Source organism: Amblyraja radiata, chromosome 10, assembly GCF_010909765.2.
Source record: "Amblyraja radiata isolate CabotCenter1 chromosome 10, sAmbRad1.1.pri, whole genome shotgun sequence".
NCBI classification, from domain to species: domain Eukaryota; kingdom Metazoa; phylum Chordata; class Chondrichthyes; order Rajiformes; family Rajidae; genus Amblyraja; species Amblyraja radiata.
In genome coordinates, this window is record NC_045965.1 from 68500781 (window position 1) to 68515884 (window position 15104).

Here is a 15104-nt window from a genome sequence, read left to right on the forward strand (position 1 = left end):
TGCAGGTCGCGGGGAGAACGTACAAACTCCGTACAGACAGCACCCGTAGTCGGGATCGAACCCAGATCTCTGGCACTGTGAGGCAGCAGCTCTACCCGCTGCACCACCGGGCCTCTGCAGTAGCTCCTGAATTAAAAACAAGATATTATACTTATCCTCTGCTTCTCCACATGACCTCTGGCACCAGATTGTTTTTTTAAATTGTGAGTGTATTCACTTCCAGAGCCTCCTCTGGCGTCTCGTTCCCGATACAGACTATTATCCCAGTGGAAAAATTTGCAGCAATACCACTCTTAAATATCTCCCCTCTCACCTTACGCCTTTCCCCCTCTAGTTTTAGAATCCTCTACCCTGGGAAAGTGTGCGGAGAAGATTTACAAGAATGTTGCCAGGACTCGGGGGGCCTGAGCTCGAGGGAGAGGTTGAGCAGGCTAGGACTTCACACAGAGAGTTGTGAGTCTGTGGAATTCTCTGCCTCAATTCTTTGTCTGTGGAGGCCGGTTCTCTGGATACTTTCAAGAGAGAGCTAGATAGGGCTCTTAAAGATAGCAGAGTCAGGAGATATGGGGAGAAGGCAGGAACGGGGTACTGATTGGGGATCAGCCATGATCACATTGAATGGCGGTGCTGGCTCGAAGGGCCGAATGGCCTCCTCCTGCACCTATTGTCTATTGACTTTATTCCTTGGATGCTGGAGGCTGAGAGGTGATCTGATAGAGGCGTATAAAATCAGGAGGGGGAGAGTGAAGATGCCCAGAGTGGGAGAATCAAGAACCAGAGGGCAGGTTGAAGCTGGGAGATGGAAAGATTTAATGGGAACCTGAGGGACAACTTTTTTTTACACAAAGGGTGGTAGATATATAAAACGAGCTGCCGGTGGAGATAGTTGAGGCAGGGGCTATCGCAAAGTTTAAAACACATTAGGACAGGTACATGGATAGGACAGGTTTAGAAGGATATGAGCCAAACACAGGCTGGGGGACTATTGTAGATGGGACATGCTGTTCGGCATGGAGTTAGACTGAAGGGCCTGTTTACATGCCAATGAGAATATACCTACAAAACTGCGGATGCTGGATCAGATACATTAACCAGCTCCTGATTTCCACATACAACAGCTACATTCTCCATGGACTTTCACGTGCTCATTACTTTCAGGTTGACTGGAGCCCAAAAGGTGATTTTTAAAACGAGTTAATGATTTCCTAGTTATTGCAGGATGTGTCAGGAAACCTTTGTTTAGTAGCAAGTGTCAAGGCAACAATCCACATTAGATAAAGGCACAACAACCAAAAATTAATCCCTTGAATCAACCTTTAAAGAAGCTGGGTTTAGCTTTATGTGGAAGGCAAAAAACATATTTAAAATATTTTTAGGTCATGTGATAGTAGAATTAGGCCATTCGGCCCATCTAGTCTACTCCACCATTCAATCATGGCTGATCTATCTCTCCCTCCTAACCCCATTCTCCTGCCTTCTCCCCATAACCTCTGAAATTAGGAGCAGACGAGGGCATTCGATCCAATTTGTGATCCCAGCTACAAAGACAGATGTGTACAGAAACTCGTTCTTCCTCCGCACAATTAAAGCATGGAATAATCTCCACCCTACTATAGTTACCCAACCAGATGCAACTACATTTAAAGTAGCTCTTTCTTCCCAATAACCCTTTCTGGCTTAAGCCCTCCCTTCACCACCTCCAGTTTAAATTCCATTTGGAATATTTTGGAGGACCAAGAAACAAGAAGCCCACACTAATCAATAATCTATCTATCTCTGCCTTTAAAATATCCACTGACTTGGCCTCCACAGCCTTCTGTGGCAAAGAATTCCACAGATTCACCACCCTCTGACTAAAGAAATTCCTCCTCATCTCCTTCCTAAAAGAACGTCCTTTAATTCTAAGGCTGTGACCTCTGGTCCTAGACTCTCCCACTAGTGGAAACATCCTCTCCACATCCACTCCATCCAATGCCTTTCACTATTCTATATTTCAATGAGGTCCCCCCTCATTCTTCTAAACTCCAGCGAGTATAGTCCCATTGCCAACAAACGCTCATCATAGGTTAACCTACTCGTCCCTGCGATCATTCTTGTAAACTTCTCCAGAGCCGGCACATCCTTCCACAGATATGGGGCCCAAAATTGCTCACAATATTCCAAATGTGTTCTTACCTGTGCCTTATAGAGCCTCGGCATTACATGTATAGGATGGAATTGCAGATGCCGGTTTAAACCAAAGATAGACACAAACAGCTGGGGTAACTCAGCTGGACAGGCATCATCTCTGGAGAGAAGGAATTGGTGGCGTTTCAGGCGAAATATGAGATGCTGTACCTCCAATTTGCGTTTAACCTCACTCTGACAATGGAGGAGAGCTAAGACAGAAAGGTCAGTGTGGGAATGGGAAGAAGATTTAAAGTGTTTAGCAACCAGGAGATCAGGTAGGTTCAGGCGGGCTGAGCGAAGGTGTTCAACGAAACCATCAAACGCAAATTGAGGAACAGTATCTCATGTTTCGCATGGGCAGCCTACAGCCCAGTGGTATGAATATTGATTTCTCTAACTTCAAGTAACCCCGGCATTCCCCCTCTCTCTATCCCTCTCCCACCCAAGTTCTTCTAGCTTTACCCAACAGCTAACAACGGGATCTGGGTGTCCTTGTTCATCAGTCACTGAAAGTAAGCATGCAGGTACAGCAGGCAGTGAAGAAAGCGAATGGCATGTTGGCCTTCATAACAAGAGGGTATAGGAGCAAAGAGGTCCTTCTGCAGTTGTACAGGGCCCTAGTGAGACCACACCTGGAGTATTGTGTGCAGTTTTGGTCCACTAATTTGAGGAAGGACATTCTTGCTATTGAGGGAGTGCAGCGTAGGTTCGCAAGGTTAATTCCCGGGATTGCAGGACTGTCATATGTTGATAGAATGGTGCAGCTGGACGTATATTCTGGAATTTAGAAGAATGAGAGGGGATCTTATTGAAACATATAGGTTTATTCAGGGATTGGACATGCTGGAGGCAGGAAACATGTTCCCGATGTTGCGGGAGTCCAGAACCAGAAGCCACAGTTTAAGAATTAGGGGTCGGCCATTTATACACTGAGAGTTGTGAATCTGTGGGATTCTCTGCCTCAGAAGGCGGTGGAGGCCAATTCTCTGGATGCTTTCAAGAGAGTCAGATAGAGCTGTTAAAGAGCAGGGGATATGGGGAGAAGGCAGGAACGGGGTACTGATTTTAGATGATCAGCCATGATCACATTGAATGGCGGTGCTGGCTCGAAGGGCCGAATGGCCTCCTCCTGCACCTGTTGTCTATTGTATAATGACCTGTTTCCTTTATCATCGTTACTTGTTTGTACATCTTTCATTCATTGTTCTTCATCTCTCCAAATCATCTTCGATATCTCTCGTTCCCCTTTCCCGTGACTTTAATCTGAAGGGTCTCGACCCGAAACGTCACCCATTCCTTCTCTCCAGAGATGGTGCCTGTCCCACTGATTTACTCCAGCTTTTTGTGTCCTTCTCAGCACATATCCCTGTTTTTGTATACAAGGCACCTTGAAATAAATGCTAGCATTGAGTTTGCTTACAAATCATGTGAATATCTTGCATATTTTGGCTTAAGAATGTCGAGAAGTGGCCAATAAAATGATTCTGAGGTAAACAGTGTGTGGTGCAGAACTAAAAATAAAACCCTGTTTACAAATGAAGTAAACATTTGTGGTCGGTACGGTGGCACAGTTGGATACAGGATACAGTTGAGTTTATTGTCCCATGTACCGAGGTACAGTGAAAAGCTTTTGTTGCGTGCTATCCAGTCAGCTGAAAGACAATACATGATTACAATCGAGCCGTCCAGTGTACAGATACATGATAAGGGAATAACGTTTAGTGCAAGGAAAATCCAGCAAAGTCCAATCTAGGATAGTCCGAGGGTCACCAATGAGGTAGATAGTAGTGCTGCCTTACAGCGGCAGAGACCCGGGTTTGATCCTGACCTCGGTGCTGTCTGTACGGAGTTTCTACCTTCTCCCTGTGGCCGCGTGGGCTTTCTCCCACATTCCAAAGAGGTGCAGGTTTTTAGATCAATTGGCTTCTGTAAATGATCCCTAGCGTGTAGCATAGAACTAGTGTCACCTGTCGGCGTGGACTCGGAGGGCCGAAGGGTCGGTTTCCATGCTGTATCTTTAAACTAAACCAATATCCTCATTAAAAAGTTTAAGAAGGAACTGCAGATGCTGGAAAATCGAAGGTAGACAAAAGTGCTGGAAAAACTCAGCGGGTGCAGCAGCATCTATGGAGCGAAGGAAATAGGCAACGTAACGTTTCTTGCTATTGAGGGAGTGCAGCGTAGGTTTACAAGGTTAATTCCCGGGATGGCAGGACTGTCATATGCTGAGAGAATGGAAGGATGAGAGGGCATCTCATTGAAACATAAGATTGTTAGGGGCTTGGGCACGCTAGAGGCAGGAAACATGTTCCCGATGTTGGGGGAGTCCAGAACCAGGGGCCACAGTTTAAGAATAAGGAGTAAGCCATTTAGAACGGAGACGAGGAAACGCTTTTTCTCACAGAGAGTGGCGAGTCTGTGGAATTCTCTGCCTGAGGGCGGTGGAGGCAGGTTCTCTGGATGCTTTCAAGAGAGAGCTAGATAGGGCTCTTAAAAATAGCGGAGTCAGGGGATATGGGGGAGGGCAGGAGCGGGGTACTGATTGGGGATGATTAGCCATGATCACATTGAATGGCAGTGCTGGCTCGAAGGGCCAAATGGCCTCTACTCCTGCACCTATTGTCTATTGTTTCAGGACGAAACCCAAGGGCAGCATCTATGGAGCGAAGGAAATGGGAAACGTTACATTGCCTATTTCCTTCGCTCCATAGACGCTGCCGCACCCGCTGAATTTCTCCAGCACTTTTGTCTATCCTCATTAAAAAGATTACGTGTACAATTATATATATGTATATACAGTATGTGGCCTTGATTAAAAACTAAATTGCACACAAATAATGTATTAATAATTATCCATGTTTTACCTTTCTTTTTTAATAGGAAGAGAGAAACTGAAGTTGTTAAATATGCATGTTTTAATATTGATATCACAGTACAGCATTGTACTCAAATCAGTATATAGTCATATTTACACGTTTAATGATATTTTATCATTTCAAGGCAACTCTACTCTGTGTAACAGATATTGCATACAGGATTACTAAACCATATGAAAAACAATTCAGTAGATAAATTAGAGCCTGAAAACTCCTTACAAGCAACCTTTAAGCTGTGAGGAGAGTTAATTAAAACTAACACAGCCAAAATGTGTTCACATTATACATGGTATACCCGTTAGTGAATCATTCCAAGAGACCGGTGGAAACACAGGAAAACATACATGACATACAGCTGGGGCAAGTTTTATTGATTAGTACGGGTGTCAGTGGTTATGGGGAGAAGGCAGGGGAATTGGGTTAGGAGGGAGAGATAGATCAGCCGTGATTGAATGGAGGTCTGAAGAAGGGTTTCGGCCCGAAACGTTGCCTATTTCCATCTCTCTATAGATGCTGCCGCACCCACTGTGTTTCTCCAGCAAGTCTACCATTGAATGGAGGAGTAGACTTGATGGGCCGAATGGCCTAATTCTGTTCCTATCACTTATGATCAGGTTTTTATTTTATGATCTGGATTCTCACCCTTCAGTAAATGCTTAAGACTTTGTTCCTAGAAATAATAGTTTAAAAAAAAGGAATAAAGGGCCAACCTTACAAACAAATAGAAATGGCAGCATTAGAGAGTTTAAAACATTGAATCTGGATAGAAGTGAATGTGGTTGCCCCAAATGTAGAGCAGATGATTGTTTGAGGGTTTCTGCACGGAGTGATGTGTGGGACTGGAGAGTGCGTACAAGGGAAGGTGATTCTAACCCTGATTTGACCCAATGCCACGGCATTGACAGTCCCGGTGACAACAGCATGGTTTCTAGTCACGCTGCCGTGGCGCAGCGGTAGAATTGCTGCCTTACAGCACCAGAGACCCAGGTTCCATCTTGACTATGGGTGCTGTCTGTATCTAGAGGTATATGGGCCAAATGGGACTAGCCTAGATGGGATCAGTTCAGTTCAGTTTATTACTCTATAAGCAATTAGACAGGTACATGCACAGGACAGGTTTGGAGGGAAATGGACCAAGTGCTGGCAGGTGGGACTAGTGTAGCTGGCACATGTTGGCCGGTGAGGGCACGTTAGGCCGAAGGGCCTGTTTCCACACTCTATCACTCTATGCTGTGGTCAGCTCATCACCCCTATCAAGTTGCACGTGTTAACGGATGATTGGTGCAGAATTTATATTTAAGGAGACTTGGACAATCGCTGGGGACCTCATTGAAACTTACCGAATAGTGAAAGGCCTGGATAGAGTGGACGTGGAGAGGATGTTTCCACTAGTGGGAGAGTCTAGGACCAGAGGTCACAGCCTCAGTATTTAAGGATGTTCCTTTAGGAAGGAGATGAGGAGGAATTTCTTTATTCAGAGGGTGGTAAATCTTTGGAATTCATTGCCGCAGAAGGTTGTGGAGGCCAAGTCAAAGGGTATTTTAAGGCAGAGAGAGACAGATTATGTGTAGGAAGGAAGTGCAGGTACTGGTTAATATTGAAGATGGACACAAAATGTAGGAGTGACACAGTGAGACAGGCAGCATCTCTAGATTTCGGCTCGAGCAGACTGAAGAAGGGACTTGAGCTGAAACGTCACACATTCTTTCTCTCCAGAGATGCTGCCTGTCCCGCTGAGTTACTCCAGCATCTTGTGTCTATAGACATGATTAGAACGGGTGTCAGGGGTTATGGGGAGAAGGCAGGAGAATGGGGTTGAGAGGGAGAGATAGATCAACCATGATTGAATGGCAGAGTAGACCTGATGGGCCGAATGGGCTAATTCTGCTCCTATCACATATGAACTATGGAACACAACTTGGGAAAAGTTTCACAGTCGTACCAATGCAATGGAAGCCTTCGCCAGGACAGGGAGCAAGAAAATAGGCAACTATTGAATGGAGGAAATGAACAGGGACGGTGGATACATGGGACTGATTCGCACAGCGTCTGAGGTCGCTTAAGTGGAAAAGGTCGCTTAAGAGGCCCACATTACACAAGATCTGGAGAGCAAGGGAATGGGCCAGATGTGGAGCGAGGGAATCGGCCAGATGTGGAGCGAGGGAATGGGCCAGATGTGGAGCGAGGGAATGGGCCAGATGTGGAGCGAGGGAATGGGCCAGATGTGGAGCGAGGGAATGGGCCAGATGTGGAGTGAGGGAATGGGACAGATTCCTCCTCAAAGCAAAGCATTTCAAAAACCCTTTTATAAAAGAACCAAAGCAACAATCACGGAGTGAAACTAAACACGGCAGTACAGCAGTAGAGTTGATGCCTTACAGCGCCAGGAACCTGGGTTCGATCCCCACTACGGGTGCTGTCTGTACGGAGTTTGCACGTTCTCCTCGTGGCCTGCGTGGGTTTTCTCCAAAATCTTTGGTTTCCTCCCAACCTCCAAAAACGTACAGATTTGTAGGTTAATTGCTTGGTATAAATTATAACAATTGTCCCCAGTGTCTGTAGGATAGTGTTAATGTGCGGGGATCACTGGTCGGTGCGGACTCGGTGAACTTTGACCTCTCCATGTCCCAAAATGACCAAAGACATAGATATGTTTAAGAAGGAACTGCAGATGCGGGAAAAATCGAAGGTAGATAAAAAATGCTGGTGAAACTCAGCGGGTGAGGCGGCATCTATGGAGCGAAGGAAATAGGTGGCGTTTCGGGTCGAGACCCGAAACGTCACCTATTTCCTTCGCTCCATAGATGCTGCCTCACCCGCTGAGTTTCTCCAGCATTTTTATCAACCAAAGACAAAGATATGAACATTTTAAAGAAAAGTGTGGGCGAGACATCAGGTGAAGGGGCAAGCTGTGATCTGGGGGACCTTTGCTTGAATTAGTGCCAATGTTCAGCTGCACCTCCATTTCAAGCCACAAGGACAACTTGTGTAGCTGGGAAACCACGACTGCACACAGTACTCCAAGTCAGTGTGGTCACCAATGACTGGTACAGTTGCATCTGCTGGTTCACCCCAGGGGGAGGGCAGGAGAGTAATGTGTACGCCTGGAGTGGGATTGGAACCCAGAATCTCTCATGACTGTTGACATAGAAACATAGAAAATAGGTGCAGGAGGAGGCCATTCGGCCCTTCGAGCCAGCACCGCCATTCATTGTGATCATGGCAGGATCGTCCCCAATCAATAATCCGTGCCTGCCTTCTCCCCATATCCCTTGACTCCACTAGGCCCTAGAGCTCTATCTAACTCTCTCTTAAACCCATCCAGTGATTTGGCCTCAACTGCCCTCTGTGGCAGGGAATTCCATAAATTCATAACTCTCTGGGTGAAAAAGTTTTTTCTCACCTCAGTCTTAAATGGCCTCCCCTTTATTCTAAGACTGTGGCCCCTGGTTCTGGACTCGCCCCACCGGACATCTGACCATCCGGCCAATACTGACAGACACTGTTGCGTCAGTCACAACACAGTACATTTACACACAAAGGCCTCTCAATGAAAACCCTGTGTGTGGGGGTATATCATTTGACAAGGTTGTACCTTTTGCATTTAATTGTCAACATTGGGAGAATCGATTGAAACCGTAATTCTTTATATCCTGCTGTCATTACCACCAACATGTTCAGGTTTATTATTAAGTCGAGGTTTTATTACTGTCAGGTGTACCGAGGAACAGTGAAAAGCTTTGTTTTATCAGGTCAGATATACCGTACGTGGGACATGATCAGTTCAAACTCAAGTACAAAGGGGAAGACACAGAAAGATGCAGAGAAGTGGATGCAAGAGAATATAACATGTACTCGATCGACTCTGTACCCCCACACACCAGCCCCTCGAAAGGTTTTGTTGAAAGCGAGAGCCGACTCGAACTATTAACCGTTTGCATTTCCTGCCTGCGTCATCATGTGAGCCATTCCAACGTACAACACCTAATTTGATACTTTGTTAATACGATTAGTCATTAATCCTGACAATTGCAAATAATCGGCCACGTTACATCGAGAACACTTCCTCACAGCTCACTTTATCGTGCATACATATATATATATATATATTTAGATATACTACATTTCTCAGGCAGTATGTCTAACGGTATTTGGCCTTCTGGTGGGCGTGTCACTATAAATGGCGTGATCACACTTTATCAAAAATATAATGGGTTAGAAAAATATACCATTTGCTTTGATTTGCCTTTAAATACAGGTACCGAGACGTGTTAATAAAGGAAGAAAACAGCTTACAATATCTCTCAACACCTGAAACCTCAGCAGGGTTTTCGTTTGCTGTGTGTCTCTTTGTAGCAGCCTTGTCATTACATTGCAAATGAAAAGTGACCCGCAAATCTCTAATTGGTCATTATCGCTGCAGCGTAACAAGGTGTTTAAGAAAGAACTGCAGATGCTGGTAAGTCGAAGGAAGACACAAAATGTTGGAGTAACTCAGCGGGTGAGGCAGCATCTATGGAGAGAAGGAAGTGGCGACGTTTCGGGTCGAGACCGTAGATGCTGCCTCACCCGCTGAATTACTCTGTGTGGTGGCAGCAGCATCAAAAACGTCCAATGATCAGAGTTGAAGTTGCTAGTTGTGGGTAGGAGAGAGTGTGGTGAGTGGCTATGGCTAGTCTCCTTCACAAAGTCCTTGTTGAAAGTTTCATTGATAAGTGCATCAGTTGACGTAGCTACTCGAGCTCAGCGCTCGCTCTACAGTACACGGAACACACCTTTAAGGCAACATGCACCTCTTGGGGTCAATTCACCGGAGTTCTTCCAATAAGAAGAAGAAAAAAAACTGGCACGTGTCAATGTCCTGGAATGCCGAAGAGGAATGAGCTGAGCGGGGATAGCTCGAGCGGCTTCCCTTGCCAGAGTACTTCCGTCAAGGGGAAAGGTAAGTTAAACGTTGGATCTGCAGTATTGCTCCTCAATGTCTCTAGCAAGCGGCATTTAGTTTATTTTTGCTGAGTTCTCGTTCCAAATTTCCAATGAGGGTGTCAATGCTTTCCTGAAGATCCTTCAGGTTGACGCGGTGCTTCAGTGCCGGACTGATTTCCTGCATCCTAACGTAGGCAGCGTAGGTCTGCTCTTTGGCTCGGGGCTGTGCTGGGGATTCTAGCCGGGGATTGGTCCTGTCTGCTGGCGAGTTGTCCTCCTCGCTGCCCGTATCCTCTGATGGGACATCGTCATAGTCTGCCTCCCCGCTGTCCTCCTTGTGCTGAGGGAGGTAGCTCTCTCCGCAGCTGCTCCAGTCGCCAGCATAGCGGTTACTGGGGCTGTCTAGCCGGATCTGTCTGGGCCGCAGCACCCCACACCTCTCGCTGTGGCTCAGGTTCAACACTGTGGGCCGCTGCTTCCGTCTCCGCACCAGGTTCCCAGCCCTCGCCGGCTCCACACATCCACCGCTCTCCACCCACTCTTTGGTACCCACGTTTTGAACTGAAACAAAAAGCATCGGGAAACATTTCCCCAAAATAAAATTAGTATTGCTACTAAATTAAACCAGGAACAAGTTTGCTACTAGAATTCATTGCAAAATAGTAGGAAGGAACTTTAGATGCTGGTTTAAACCAAAGATAGACACAAAAAGCTAGAGTAACTCAGCGGGACAGACAGCTTCTCTGGGGAAAAAGAATAGATGATGTTTTGGGTTGAGACCCTTCTTCAGACTGACCCAAAACGTCACCTATTCCTTTTGTCCAGAGATGCTGTCTGACCCACTGAGTTACTCCAGCTTTTTGCGTCTTCATTGCAAATTAGTGTCAGTTACAACACAAAAGCTTTTGTGCACCTTAATTGCCCAGGTTAAATTAAAACAGCATCTTTACAACCAGTGATAACACAGATCAGAGACAATTTATGCTTGTTTTATAATGCCTACTTTCATCTCAGCCTATCAAACACCCCACTATTAAACTGGATCTCCAATCAGTACAGTTACTCTTTGGTACAACTTTAATCCGCTGCTATGATGCAGCTAAAAATAAACTTTCACTAAAAGGTCCCAACTGGTAGCGTTTTCTGTCCATTCCCTCCACAGATGCTGCCTGACCCAATGTGTTCCTCCAGCACTTTGTGTTTTGCTCAGTAAATGTTCTCCCCTGCTTTTGACGGCACATTCCTAACTTAAAGCTCCTTAGCTTCTCTTCTGACTTCCTTCTCTCAGAACACGTTAATAAAAATATTGCAAAGCACTGCAAAGTTTCATGATTCAAACAGGCCAAGCCAATAAGAGAACACAAGTACACGCAAGCATTACAACTATGTGTGAGGAAGAAATGACATCTTTAATTGCCAAGAGCGGTTTCACGCCATTATCTAAATGTGCAGGTAAACAAGGGCAAAAGTAAATATTGGTGATTATACAGCGTGATATGATTTGATTCTGGAAAAATAATCATTTGATTAAAAAAGAGGCATTGACATTGAATTATTGAAGACTTCATACATTGACATAGAAACATAGAATAATAGGTGCAGGAGTAGGCCATTCGGCCCTTCGAGCCAGCACCGCCATTCAATACAATACAATACAGATTTATTGTCATTTGAACCTCAAAAGAAGTTCAAACGAAGTTTGGTTTCTGCAGTCATACAACAAGAAAAGAACCAAGACACACAAACAATTTATACAAACATCCATCACAGTGAATCTCCTTCGCACTGTGATGGAAGGCAAAGTCTTGTCTCTCCCGTGTTCAATATGATCATGGCTGATCATCTAAAATCAGTACCCCATTCCTACTTTTTCCCCATATCCCTTGATTTCTTTAGCCCTAAGAGCTAAATCTAACTCTTGAAAACATCCAGTGAATTGGTCTCCACTGCCTTCTGTGTCAGAGAATTCCACAGATTCACAACTCTCTGGGTGAAAAAGTTTTTCCTCATCTCAGTCCTAAATGGCCTACCCCTTATTCTTAAACTGTGACCCCTGGTTCTGGACTCCCCCAACATCAGGAACAGTTTCCTTGCATCCAGCCTGTCCAATCCTTTAAGAATGTATATATTTCCATAAGATTCCCTCTCATCCTTCTAAATTCCAGTTAATACAAGCCTATGTTCTACAGGCGGGCCTGGTCTTAGATTAGTTCAGAGATATAGAGCGGAAACAGGCCCTTCGGCCCACCGGGTCCACGCGACCAATGATCCCCACACATTAATTAACACCAGCCTACATACACTAGGGATGATTTTTTCATTTACCAGGCCAATTTATCAACTAACATGTACGTCTTTGGAGTGTGGGAGAAAACTAAAGATCTCTGAGAAAGCCCACGTGGTCACGGGGAGAACGTACAAACTCCGTACAGACAGCACCTGTGGTCGGGCTCGAACCCGGGTCTCAGGCACTGCAAGCACTGTAAGGCAGCAACTCTACCGCTGCGCCACCGTCTTAAACAGTCTGTTCACTATGGCTCTGATCACTACAAGGATATTTCTCTTTCATATGGGTTCTAATAATTGGTGGATTTACAACACAGAATAGCTGTGATCCAAGGTTTGCATTGCAGACGTGGCTATTGTGTGATTAACCACAGAAAACAACCTGGAGGTGTACTGCAAACTGCACATTCAGCAGAATCCACGGCAATTTAGCTCAGACACAATGAAATTATTTACTTTGTCAGAACAAAAAAACAAAAACAGCAGATAATATTATGTAGAAAATAATCAGTTTAAGCAAAATGGGGTAATTGCTTACTTTCAAGGAGCTGTCACAATGAGAAATGTACTTACAATAAAACTCAAGAATCAAGAGTGTTTAATTAGCATCCAAACCCGAACAGAACAATTCTGACTTGCTGCAGCTTGGACAGGCACATTAAACGCACGCACACACACACACACAAAGTGACACGAGGTAACTGGAGCATAAAAAGTATCACCTCTTCCACAGCCAACAATGGACCATTGTGGGCTCCACCCTTCCTGGGTCACCGGGTTTTGTTCTGAACCTTTTCATACCTCTAGATTCCCTCTCCCCTGACTCTCAGTCTGAAGAAGGGTTTCGACACAAAACGTCACCTATTCTTTTTCTCCAGAGATGCTGCCTGACCCATTGAGTTACTCCAGCATATTGTGTCTATCTTCAATTTAAACCTGCATCTGCAGATCCTTCCGACACACAGAGAAAACTGAAGTACATAGTGCCGCCAAAACACAAGCGGCCGTAGCTGTGAGCTCGGGTGTGGGCAAGTTGGGCTGAAGGGCCTGTTATATGTCGCTGGCCACTGGGAAGAAGCTGTTCTTGATCTTAGAAACTTCAATGTCTAGAGAATTGTAGTCAAAGGGCACGGGGACAAAGAATTATTTTCAATAACTAATGTAGCTGGGAGAGATACAATTGCCTCGATTGGAGGGTAGCTAATGTTATTCCACTTTTCAAGAAAGGTGGGAGAGAGAAAGCAGGGAATTATGGACCAGTTATCCTGACATCGGTGGTGGGGAAGATGCTAAAGTCGATTATCAAAGATGTAATAGCGGCACATTTGGATAGTAGTAACATGATCGGCCCAAGTCAGCATGGATTTATGAAGGGGAAATCATGCTTGACAAATCTTCTGGAATTTTTTGAGGATGTAACAGGTAAAATGGACAAGGGAGGTGGATGTGGTGTAACTGGACTTTCAGAAAGCCTTTGATAAGGTCCAACAGGAGATTAATGGGCAAAATTAGAGCACAGGGTATTGAAATGGTTAGAAAATTGGTGGGCATCAGGAAACAAAGAGTAGGGATTGAGGAGTCACTTTCAGAATGGCAGGCAGTGACTAGTCGGGTGCCGCAAGGCTCGGTGCTGGGACCGCAGCTATTTACAATATACATCCATGATTTAGATGAAGGAATTAATAGTAACATTAGCAAATTTGCAGATTTGCAAAGCTGGGTGGCAGTGTGAACTGTGAAGTGGATGCTATGAGGAATCAGAGTGACTTGGACAGGGTGGGTGAGTGGGCAGATGCAGTATAATGTGAGGTTATCCACCTTGGTGGCAAGAACGGGAAGGCAGATTATTATCTGAATGGTGTCAGGTTAGGAAAAGGGGAAGTACAACGAGACCTGGGTGTCCTAGTACATCAGTCACTGAAAGAAAGCATACAGTTACAGCAGGCAGTGAAGAAAGCTAATGGCATGTCAGCCCTCATAACGAGTTGAGTATAGGAGCAAAGAGGGCCTTCTGTAGTTGTACAGGCTAGTGAGACCACACCTGGAGTATTGTGTGCAGTTTTGGTCTCCTAATTTGAGGAAGGACATTCTTGCTATTGAGGAAGGACATTCTTGCTATTGAGGGAGTGCAGCGTAGGTTCATGAGGTTAATTCCCAGGATGGCGAGACGGTCATATGATGAAAGAATGGAGTGACTGGGCTTGTATTCACTGGAATTTAGAAGGATGAGAGGCAATCTTATAGAAAGATATAAAATTACTGAGGGATTGGGCACGCTAGATGCAGGAAATATGTTCCCGATGTTGGGGGATTCCAGAACCAGGGGCCACAGTTTAAGAATAAGGCGAAGGCCATTTAGAACTGAGATGAGGAAAAACTTTTTCACACAGAGTTGTGAATTTGTGGAATTTGCTGCCTCAGAAGGCAGTGGAGGCTGATTCACTGGATGCATTCAAAAGAGAGTTAGTAAGAGTTATTAGGGCTAGCGGAATCAAGGGGTATGGGAGAAGGCAAGAACAGGGTACTGATTGTGGATGATCAGCCATGATCACATTGAACGACGGTGCTGGGTCGAAGGGCCGAATGGCCTACTCCTGCACCTATTGTCTATGTTTCTATGTATCTATGAATTCAAACATGGGTCTCATAAAGTTTAAGCGAGTGTGGATAAACATGGCTAGGAGCCAGAACAATCTTTCTTCCAGGTCTGTTAAAACCACCAATAAATGTTCCACATTCCACACCACAGAACTGCCAGCAAAACACAAACTGATGTGTAGGATCTCTAATCATTTCAGTAGAAACGTATTCAAACATTACTTCAGTTTCTCCTACTCTTTAAACTAA

General features: G+C 45.1%; 1 protein-coding gene across 1 annotated transcript in view; it reads right to left on the minus strand.

Annotated features, from left to right (window-relative positions):
- Positions 1–8474: 8474 nt before the first annotated feature.
- The window catches only part of syde2 (synapse defective Rho GTPase homolog 2), an 88016-nt gene continuing 81386 nt past the window's right edge, over positions 8475–15104 (minus strand). Inside the window, exon 7 of the mRNA XM_033029096.1 lies at positions 8475–10532. Within this exon, the coding sequence (XP_032884987.1) occupies positions 10030–10532 (503 nt within the window). The 3' untranslated portion in view covers positions 8475–10029. The remainder of the gene's footprint in view (positions 10533–15104) is intronic.